General features: G+C 37.0%; 1 protein-coding gene across 2 annotated transcripts in view; it reads left to right on the plus strand.

Annotated features, from left to right (window-relative positions):
• Positions 1–12,180, plus strand: part of LOC111867614 (acylcarnitine hydrolase) — a 38,598-nt gene that overhangs the window by 10,899 nt on the left and 15,519 nt on the right. Inside the window, exons 3-6 of one of the 2 annotated variants that reach the window (XM_023857651.2) lie at positions 4,193–4,340; positions 6,339–6,524; positions 8,081–8,271; positions 10,772–10,976. In XM_023857651.2, coding sequence (XP_023713419.1) covers positions 4,193–4,340; positions 6,339–6,524; positions 8,081–8,271; positions 10,772–10,976 — 730 coding nt within the window. The remainder of the gene's footprint in view (positions 1–4,192; positions 4,341–6,338; positions 6,525–8,080; positions 8,272–10,771; positions 10,977–12,180) is intronic. The other variant, XM_023857736.2, reaches the window with a different exon arrangement.

The following is a 12,180-nucleotide window of genomic DNA, read 5'->3' on the forward strand; positions in this document are numbered from 1 at the left end:
GTTATACTGCTCAACACACACAGTATAACACACGCAGTCACAGGAGCAAGACACAACACAAAGCACAATACACACACGATAGTGAAAGAGTGCTCCAACAGAAGAGGATAGGTGTGACTCGCGTAGTGAGATATGACGTAGGGATGGAAAATCCTGAACAAGTTTAATATTTTTAACTCTTAACATTCATCAGTATATATGATAAATATATATTTCAGTTATTTTAATATGAAGATGACAAGGCATGCAATGAACTAGTTTAGCGTAAATCGAATAAGCACCTGAAGATGGCACTTTTGTGCCAAAACATGTAGTGCGAGTGAGAGGAGGAGATAGATGAGTGTATGCACTGGAAGATGGTTGAAATAAATCATGGACTTAAATCAGTGCAACAGGACGCTAAAATATAACAAAACAAAACTTGTCCGGAGAAATAACACAACCTCTTTAAGCCATAATACAGAGCTAAAACACAAGCACAGTCATGTTTGAATGCAGGATGTAAACTGAGTGGCTTATGCATCAACCAAGATCATGAACTTATTTAGCATGTTGAGACATGATCAAATCTGACAGCAGGCTTGTTTATACTCATTCCTATTGCCCGAAAGAACATGTCCAAACATGCTCAACCGAGCTAGTAAGATTCCTCACCTTTCGCTACAAACAAAGTAAACGTGTTGGGACATGATCACCTGAGCTCCTCACACCGCCAAACCCACCCTACCAACCCCTTCCACTGCCCCCCCATCCCACCCATTTTCTATTTGTATTATTTTTTAGAGTCACTCTTATAAATATTATTTTAAAGTAAGAAATAATTATTGGATATGGTTTTTAGAATCAACAATAGGATACCAGATTTCATGTTGAAGAGAAATTTCACGCAAAATTAAACTAAAAATATATGAGTTTTGCAAAAAAATGACATGATGGATTTTTTTGCTATTATTTCCGGTTTTAGTGAGTAAAAATCCATAAGAAACAGTAAAAATATCCTATGCAGTTTTTTGGTTGCAGACCTGTGTTATCAGATTTTAATACAAGACAGTCAGCTAAGTTACAGCAGTCAGTTTATAATTTATGCAATATTGATAAAATATATGATATGGAAATCTCATTTAAAAAAATTGAAAGTTAACATTTTCAAAGTTAAATTCATCATCAGGGTTAAAATAATTATTGATAATAATATATTAGAGCAGGTATCTCATTTTACTTATCTATGAAGTGACATAACACATACAGCAGGACAAAGACCTAAATAACAAACTTAGTAAGTATGGCAGAATATGCCATAATTTAAAAACCTTAAAAATTAAAACAAGGAAAGAAAACCAATTGAATTTGAGGTTCTCACAGTGGTGACTATGAAGAATGGAATCTTCTGAGTTGTAATGCTTGTGTTCTTTTGAAAAAGTCCAGAGTTTCAGAGGAATATATCACCCCCATCTTCAGGGTCATAATGTAAGGCAGGTAAGAAAGCAAATAGAAAACAGATCTGCTCAAGTGGATTGGACTTTTTCCAGAGTGTAGCGTTACAACTCAGAAATCTGTGCTTTTAAAACACAACTGAGATGTTATAAAGGAGTAGCAGTACCAGCATTGCTGTATGGAAGTGAAGGGATGAAAGCATACCTAAATAGAATGTACAGTGTAAACTAAAAGAATATTGAGGCTGAAGATGAACTTGCAAAAGATGGAATGATTTGTGAAGTTGAAACATGCTTGATTGCTTGTCCATATAGTGAAGGAGATCATATCACAGTTGTGTTTTCCTATGTGTTTCTCCTCTTCCATATGAACATAGTTTCCTTTATAATGTGACCTCACAGTTATCTGTTGGAGAAGCTTGTTCAGTGAATGTCCAGGTTGTGTGTGTGTGTGTTTTTTTTCTTTTTTTTTTCATATCGATGGTAGTTATATCATACACATCTCAGAAAATTTTTGCTGATATTGTTTTAATTAGTATTTAATTGGAGAAACTCTGTTTTCCTGAATATAATATCTTTACATCTTGTGGCCTGCCTGTTTAAGCCAATTTCTCTTCTTTCATTTTTATGTTTTAATCTGCGTGTTCAGGTTCTGCAATTAAATTTAAATTATACAAGGGTTACTATATTTTGTGATTTCAGTTGAACAGCTTTTTCATAATTAAATTAGATTTGAGGAAATTATTACAAATTACTAATATATGGCAAGGAATTTGACCCTTAAGTTGACATTTTTTCTTCCATATCTGCAAAGAACTGACTGTGATACGATATTTATCACTCTTTAATTTGAATTTGCAAAGATGTTAGTAATAGTTGTTTAAAAACACTCATTTTTGACAAATAGAAATTATGACAGAATTTGTTCTGGCTTATAGCAAGTGAACAGTATTCACAACCATGAGAAGTATGGCTATACTGATACACAATTGCGATATTTGACTTTTGTGCATAGTCTTGTCTTGCTTACCACCTCCATATGCTATCTGCTAATGTATGGCCCATGTTCAATAGTTTTCTCTGCTACTACCACATGTGATGTCTCATGATGATCAGTTCAGGCATTTGACTAATATTAATGGTATTACCTCACTAACTTCAAGGGTTATATGATTGGTATTACTGATGATATACACCACTGACATGGCTTTAGTGACATGACATATGTGCACAAAATTTCATGAAGATTGGTACAGACATTCAAGAAATATTAAGGTTTTGACTCAGAAATTTTAAGGGCTGTAATATTGGTTGAATTGAATTGAATTGAATTGAATTTATTTACATTCCGTAAATCCTGTACAGGTGAGACACCATAGGATATGGAACAAGTCAAGTTAGAATACATAGTAGCTATACAATAATACAGTAATATTGCAATTAAATGAGGTAAACTTATAATACTTATAATACACATTAAACAATGATCAAGAAATTTATCAAGATTTATAATGGACTAAAATAAATAAAATTAAAATTTCCATTAAGACATTCATTCATTACTCATTCCATTAATCAAGTGCGTCAAATTAAAATGCATATAAAAGAGACAATCAATAAAAAAGAGACAAATAAAACAGGATAATTACATAATTTGTAGTTTATGACATATTTCTATATCAGTTCATTTGTCGTCACAATCTGTGTGTTCTCTTACATTTCACATTATACCCATTTCTGTTGGTAGTATTCTTTCATGGAATAAAAGGAGTGATGAAGTAAAAATCTCTTTAGTGCTCTCTTAAAATTTGGTACATCCAAAGTCAACTCTTTTAAAGTTTGAGGTAAATGGTTGAAGGCTTTAATACCCGCCACATATGCACTCTGACTATACTTTGTCAGGTTCACAGAAGGCAAATATAGATTATTATGGGTTCGGGTTTTATGTTCATGAATCATGGTAATAGCATTAAAAAGATGATCATTATTAATCGTGAATAAAATCAATGAGTATATGAATTGGGAATAGAATGACAGTATTTCGAATTTCTCAAATAGATGTCTACATGATTCTCTTGGACCAAAATTTGCAATAATTCTCATAGCCTTCTTTTGTAGTCTAAAGACATTGCAGGCATAGGAAGCGTTACCCCAGAAAATTATGCCATAGCTTAAAATGGAGTGAATGTGTGCAAAATAAATTACCTTTAATGTATCTAATGGGATAAAATGCTTTATGTTTCTCAACGCATAACATGACCTTGCAATTTTATTGATAACATAGTTAATATGCTGTTTCCATGTGATGGTATCATCAATAATTAGTCCTAGAAATTTAGTTTCTTTCACCTTTGGTAATTTTATTTCATCATCTATGGTCATTGGGGTANGTAAGTCATTAATGTAAAACTTATGTGAGGGATTTATGGATTATGCCTTTGAGATGGGCTTTGGTGCCTTGATATACATACCAAGCTTCATAAGGATTAGTTGTGCCATTCAATTTAATGGGGAGGATACACATACACACAGATAGCAAAGGGATCTCACAAGTTAACTTTTATTTTTTCAAAATAGGGAAAATGGCTAAAGATTATTATTTCTTTAAGGTATGTATAAATCATCTAGCACAGCTTGTCATTGAAGTCATAACAGCCAAGTCTGTCACATATCTCTGCACTGAACATCTTACTGGACAAATATTCAAGAAGCTTATGTGGTAATGAGAATGGGTCACTTTGTTAATGGTTACAACTCAGCTTCCAGATGGCAATGAAGGTCTCCCAGTTCTGATGTGGATCCATGGTGGAGGACATAGGCGGGGCTCAGCGTCACAGTACGGTGTGCGTCATCTTGTCAAGAAGAAAACTGTTGTGGTCACTATTCAGTACAGACTTGGCTCCCTTGGTGAGACATATTACAAATTGCTGACAAAAGTATACATGTACAAATTGATGGATAGATGGATGGATGGATGGATGGATGGATGGACATGTGGACAGAGACAGACAGACGGATGGATACATAGACATACACAGATCTAAATCATAAGATGACACTGGCATACAAGCTTATTTTTTATATTTTTTGATACGCTACATATTTTTACTGTAAACAGTCATCATCAGACATTGTTCCTAAACCACCAAAGTATATACAGACTTACTTATTTACTTATGGAGCTGAGCCCTTCTTGAGGAGAAGCCAAATCTGCAGCTACTCAAGAATTTCCCAACATTTTACAGAACCCAAAGATTCATTACCATGTTCACAAGATCCCTCCAGTGGTCCCTATCCTGAGCCAGATCATTCAAATCCATACCATCCCATCCTATCTCTCAAAGATCCATTTTCAAATTGTCCACCCACCTATTCTTTGGTCTTCCCAGTGGTCTCTTTCCTTCTGGCTTTCCCACCAATATTCTAAATGCATTCCTCTTCTTCGCCATTCGTGCTACATGCCCTGGCCACCTCATCCTCCTTGACTTGATCATTCTAATTATACTTGGAGATGAGTACACATTATGAAGCTCCTCATTTTGCAGTTTTCTCCAACCTCCTGTCACTTCATCCCTCTTCAGTCCAAATATTCTCCTCAACACCCTGTTCTCAAACACCCTCAGTCTATGTTCCTCCCTTAATGTCAGAGACCATATTTCACACCCATACAGAACTACAGGCAAAATTATATTTTTGTATATTCTAATTTTTATGTTTTTGGACAGCAGACGAGAAGACAAAAGGTTCTGGACTGAATGGTAGCAAGCATTACCTGATTTCATCTCCTCTTAATTTCCTCCTCAAACAGGTTTTGATTTGTTTACTTCGTTCCCAAATATCTGAATTGTGCCACATTTTCAAAACATCTGTTTCCTATCGTTATGTCATGATTTTTCCCTGCATTTTGGTGGTGAGACAGCAACATATACTTAATTTTCTCCCTACCTACTTTGGCACTGAAATCTCCTAACAAAATTTTCAAGTGGTATTTAGGAATTTTTTTGAATACATGTTCTAGTTCTTCCTGTATATTCACTGAACTAAATCTGATATCCATATTATATCCAAGAAAAAGTAGGCACGTTGTTCATGTTTTTATATCAAATTTTATTGGTTGATAAAATTAAGAAAATATATGACATAACACATATATTTTAAAAGATAACACAAAAGGAACTTGTGTATTTTCCTTATATTGCTTTTCAGGAATGTAAAACTAGTCTCATCATCCATAATTTTCCATTCATCCCACATGGATTACTTAGGCCCTGACATGAAATATGTACATTTTAATTGAAATGAACATTTTCATTATTATGGCCAGAAACATTTAGCAGCACTTTAAAGATGATTGTGCTTTATGAAGAGAAAAGTTCATCTGCACACCATTTAATATGGACAGAAGTGTTTAACTGACTCAGTGCATTATGGGCAGATCAGTTTAGCTGAATACTGACTTATGAACAAAACTGCTCATCTGTACGAAGTCCATGATGGAGAAAACAGCTTAGCTGCACACTGTCCACAATGGACAGAATTGTTCACCTGCATAAGGTTGACTATGGAGGATATGGTTCAACTGTATTTTGTGCACTGTGAATACAACAGTTTAGCTGCACTGAAAATGCGTGGACAGTGATTCCACCAACATGAATTTCATTAGAGAAACTGTGCACAGAAAAGAGAAAGAAGTCAGTCTTTAAGATATTAATCAAATGCAAAGATTTTCTCTGTGCACCTGTGTTTGTAAACATGTGCATGTGGACATGTGTGTGTTTGTATATGTGCTTGTGTGTGCCTGGATGTTTGGCAGGGGTAGTATTACCCTGGCAATCAGGTGAACCATAAAATAAGTAAGAGAAACAGTGCAGGTATTCATTTAGTCATTTCTGCTTTTAAATGTAGGTTTCATCAGTGCTGGTGTGAAAGAATTACCAGGCAATATTGGATTGTTTGACATGGCCTTAGCTCTTGAATGGATCAGAGATTACATAAAGTTTTTTGGTGGAACTCCTAACAAAATCACTGTGTTTGGGCAGGGAACTGGAGCTAGCAGTGCAGTCCTACTGTCCCTCTCGCAGCTTACACAAGGTAAATTGAAACACTTGTTGGAGGATTTTACATATCTTCATCCTATAAATCATCCCTGCCTATAAATATCTGGTTCTAGATTGTTGTTCATATCTGAATGTGAACAGATAATTGGAAGGGAATATCATTGACAGTGATGAAAGATACACTCAAATATTCCAGGAGAAAGAGCAGTGAATGTGTATGAATAAAACATGCATGAGCAGAGCAGTGTGAAGTGGGAAACATGGTGATGTAAGGAAGTATCCTCTGCAAATGGACCAGAAATATGGCAAGCATCGTCATGAACTGCCAGAATGGTTCAGATTTAAAGCAAATGTAGATATTTTATATCTCAGATTTGAGACTCTCACAACCTAGAGTCCCAGGTCACCATATTTATATCCCCCAGGAACAGGGTGGCCCAGTTATAACTCCAGACACTGGGTTCCCTTCTTGTTGCCTCCTGTGACTCCCAGCGCTAGAGTGGATATATTCAAACCTGGCTCCATACAGGCTCACTGTTTTCCCCCTCAATTTGGATTTATGGAAGAAACAACTGAAGAATTTAAGAAAATATATAAAAAATTAATACCAAAGTTGTAATTATTTTTGTCTAGAGTTTAATCTCTCTTGCATACTCCAGAATGAAAGATTAAAGTATTCTTAAACAGCTTAAACATAAGTTTTCAAGCAAATATCCCACCTGACCCCCTCCCCATAGAAAAATCCTGGCTGCATACATGTACTACAGAGTGACATTTTATGTTGTTATGTTAGATACCTGTATATATTCAACTAGTATGATATTTTATTCTTCTCCACAAAAATAACTACAAAGAACTGCAATGATCCACATCCAGACAACCATCAGTACATTGGAAGTAGAAGTGACACATTTATCACTGAACCTTACGTTAGCTGTCTTCTGGGGAATCCAGAGGAATATTTATTAGAGGATTACTCATAGCAGATGTCAATTGTTAACAGTATTTCATACTATATTATGCTACAGCACCTGCAGAGCCCCTCATGTTAATTGCAAAGCAGTGACTCAAGAGGAAGTAAATTTACTAAGACAAAAATAAATTATATCAATATATCCAAAAACAAAAATAAAAAAATTGCAGAAACTTTTGCAGGATAATGAAAACGATATAAATAGAAAATTGACCAAGGAAAATCTCATTGCAATTTTTATGCAAATTAAATTAAAAAGCTATTCTACATATTGGAAGAAAAGAACGAAACAGTTGCCATGCGATTCAATTCCTCTGCTTTCCACAGAGAGAGAAAAAGGAAATAGACAGCTCTGTTAAAGCTTGAGTGATGTGAATTTGATGATTACAGTAGATAACTGCCATCTTACATAAATACATGAAGAGGTATGTTACTTAATATATGTATTTTAAAATAAAGGTAAAATTTTATTAGAGAACAAAATTTATATTTCTTGAGAATTTGTGAATAATACTAAATTATCTCATATTCACCACTGGTAAACCTGAATATTTTGAAAATGTGATTTTTATAATCTGCAAATTTAATACCAGTAATTCCATACAATTATTTCGAAGGAATTCTGGGTGGAGTACTAGCCATGAGTGGATCAGCACTCTCATCCTTTGCTATTGATCATAATCCTCTTGCAACTGGTCGTGAATTAGCAAAACAAAATGGCTGTCCTGAAAATCCTGTGCTTGAAATGGTCAAGTGTCTACAAGAAGTATCAGTTTCAACTCTCATTCAAGCTGACTCTGGTCTCCAGGTAAGTAAAAAAAAGTAAAAGCTATCCCTGTAACAGGCCGTAAAGGCCCATAGGGTTGTGAGGCAATGGCGGTAAGGTTGTCAGCCTTATGTGCCGGGCGCGATCTACTCCCAGGAAAATTATTTAATTAATTCCTGATACTCATTTCTGTTAGAGACCGAGTCGACCTCAGGGCCATTGGAAGGATTAGGTGAACTGAAAAAAATCCAATGACCTCATCGGGACTTGAACCCGCTACCATCTGGATTGTAACATCATCATCAGTAATCTGTCAGACAGCAGGTCCACAGTCTCTTCCGAAACAATTCCTCCACTTAATGCGATCTAGAGCTTTCTCCTTCAAATGACAGTATCCTCTTCTGTCCAGCATCTTCTTACATCTTCTTGTCACTTCTATCCGCCCCTCTATCTTTCCTTCAATAACTTCTTTTAAAAGGCAGTTTCTGCGTAAAACATGACCTGTCCAATTAGCCTTCCGTTTTCTTATTTCGTGTAGGATATTCCTCTGCTCACTGACTCTAGTTAACACTTCTTCATTTCTCACATAATCGGTCCAACTGATCTCCATCCTTCTCCAACACCACATTTCGAAACTTTCCAGATGTTTCTGATCTACTGTCCTCAGTGTCCACGTTTCAGCCCCATACAGAGCTATGCTCCAAATGTAGCATTTCACTAGTTTCTTCCTCAAATTTAAGTCCAATTTGCTGGTAAAAAGATTCTTCTTCTTGCTAAATGCAGCTTTTGCCATGGCAATCCTGGATTTAATTTCACAAGTACACCTTCCATCATCTGTTAACAAGCTACCCAAATATTTAAAACATTTCACATTCTCCAGTTGTTTTTGGTCTATCTTTATTGTGACTGGGGTTGGTTGTCTCGAAATTTTCATTACTTTTGTTTTCTCCACATTCATTTCCATGCCATAGCACCTTCCAATTTCAATTAGTCTATCAATCATGCCCTGTAGCACAGTTTCTTCCTTAGCCATTAACACAAGGTCATCTGCATATTTCACAGTTTGAATAATTTGCCCTCCTACTTTGAAGTCTCCGAGCCCATCCAGAGCTTCCTTGGTAAGGCATTCGCTGTACAAGTTGAACAGAATTGGTGATAAACAGCATCCTTGTCGAACTCCTCTTCCAATCTGCACACTTCCTGTCTCCCCCCTGTCCAGTCGTACTCTAACTTTCTGATCCATGTACAATTTGCTAATCAATCTTCTTTCATGCCAATCGATACCTGTTTCTTTCAGGATCTGCATTAATTTGGTCCAGTTTACCCGGTCAAATGCCTTCTGCCAGTCTATGAAGCAAACACACAGTTCTTCATCTATCTCCAAAGTTCGTTCCGCTATAATTCTCATCATCCCAATTGCATCCCTGGTTCCTTTTCCTCTTCTAAATCCAAACTGATCTTCTCCAAGTACATCCTCTATTTTCCTTTCAATTCTTCTTTTAAGTATCTTTGCTATTATCTTTGCTGTATGTGCAATAAGACTTATTGTGCGATGGTCGCTGCATTTTGTAGCTTTTGTCTTTTTCTTTAAGGCAATCATTGTAACTTCTGTAAAGTCCTTGGGCCACTCTCCACTTTCATATATGGTGTTCATTAGTTTTGTCAGTGTTTTCAAACCACCTTCTCCCAGTAACTTGAGCACATCTCCAGGTACATCATCATCTCCTGTAGCCTTTCCCTTCCTCATTTCCTTGATAGCTTTTTCCACCTCACTTTGTAAAATATATGGTCCTTTCTCGTCTGTATCTACTTCTTCTTCCGGTTCAACTTCTAAGGTTTCTGGCCGATTAGGTCGATCATATAGTTCTGAAATATAATTTTCCCAAATTTTCAGCACTTGCCTCTGATCTACTATTCTATTCCCCTGGGAGTCTTCGATGCCAACATTTTGAATCCCATGATTCTCTTCCCATCCTAGGAACATAGTGAACAATAATAAGTCTCCATTTAATTCAGAACACCTGACTGTTCTAAAATATTGAGGAACAGTAGCTGGTATATAATGGAATCAATGGTAAATTTCGGTTTTAAAATCATGTTTGTTCCATCATCTGTTTATTAAAAATGTGTTAATTTAATAGAATATATAAAGATACGCTGAATGTAAAATTTTGCTGTAATTTCTACCACATACACAGTGTACTGCTATAAGTAAATTGACACTATTCCCTACACCAGTGCCACACTTCCCAGATTGGTTTATGTATCCAAATTACAATGGCCACAGTTCACAATATCTACTAATTTTGTCTTCTACGCTATGTCCACTATGTCTGCTGTCACTATTATAACATAAAGTAAAATCATTTTAGTACTACCACTACCACTACCACTACTGCTACTACTGCCAGTACAACTGTTACTACTACTGCTGCTATTGCTACTCCAAATACTACTGTTGCTGTTACTCCAATTGTTTCTGATACTATACTACTACTACTACTACTACTACTACTACTGTTGCCTTTTTTTTATTTTGTAGGAACTGAGACTTGCTACTCAGGGAGTTCTAGCAGGAATCACGGGTCTACTAGGACCTGCTCCCTGCACTGAAGGGGCTAATGATGGAAGATTCTTGCCAAACTTCCTTTCAGAAAGCCCTTTAGATGGATTGCAAAGTGGGAAATTTCCCAATATCCCACTTCTCACAGGTGTTACTAGAGATGAAACTGCACCCATACTCTTTGGTAAGAGCATACATGAACAACAGTATCTGTATTTATCAACACATGTGATTGGCTATGTGGTTCAGTTCAGCTTTCTAAATTAAGACTAATCTCTTTCAGTAGCTCGTATTGGTGATAACTAGGCTTCAGATTTTTAAGCGTTATAAAGATTTGTAAGATTTGAGGTTTTCACGGCAGTGACTATGAAGAAAGCAGTCTTCTGGGATGTGCCACCGTGTAGATGTGGTGTTAACCGACGTTTCGGAGGAACGTATCGCCTCCACCTTCAGGGTAGAAGGAAAAATAAGAAATTCGCAAGCAAAGAGACCATGAGAACCGGTACAAGCAGACTGGACTGATGTTGGAAATAACCACAGCTATGTGAGAGCAGTGGATTGTAGTATCTGATTGTCAATAGAGGAGATGATTAAAAAAAAAATGTGAGAGCAGTGAAGGGAGGGGGGCATAAGTCTACATGGGAAATCAGTGGAGAGGGAGGGGTGAAGGGGCTGGAAACAGAAGCAGGGTTTTGTATAAGATATTGTGTCAGGGGAGAGAAAGGCAAGTTTAAAGGGATGGCACTAACCCTTAGGCTGGGGGTGGGGGGTTGCTATGTTAGTTGGTCCTGGCCTGTGTAGCCTTGCAGATCTGGCATCATGTCCCGGGGGATTCTTTAGGGAACAGTTGAAAGGCTTCCATGACTTGTTGAGACAAAACAACATCAAAGCAGTGGGTCTGCCTCCAAACAAAATATCCAGTTTCCTCTGGCCAGTCAAAGATAGCCTAGGACTAAGGACAGTGAGTGTATACAGTATCCCATGCGAGTGTGGCTAGGTCTATATTGGGCAGATGGGCCGCTCCATGGACATGAAGTTGAAGGAGCATCAGCGGCACATCTGTCTCAAACATCCGGACAAGTCAGCCGTAGCTGAACACAGCACCGATCTGGGACACCGCATTCAGCTTCAGAATACCTCCATCCTCACCACCAAGACCCGATATATGGATCGCATCATTAGGGAAGCTATTGAGATCGAACTCCATCCCAAAAATATGAACAGGGAGGGGGAGTTTTGTCTCAGCAAGTCATGGAAGCCTTTCAACTGTTCCCTAAAGAACCCCCTCAGGACATGACACCAGATCCACAAGGCTACACAGGCGATGACCGACTAACATAACAACCCCCCCACCCCCCAGCCTAAGGGTTAGTGCCCTCTCTTTAACC

This window comes from Cryptotermes secundus, unplaced genomic scaffold (assembly GCF_002891405.2).
Source record: "Cryptotermes secundus unplaced genomic scaffold, Csec_1.0 scaffold24, whole genome shotgun sequence".
NCBI classification, from domain to species: Eukaryota; Metazoa; Arthropoda; class Insecta; order Blattodea; family Kalotermitidae; genus Cryptotermes; species Cryptotermes secundus.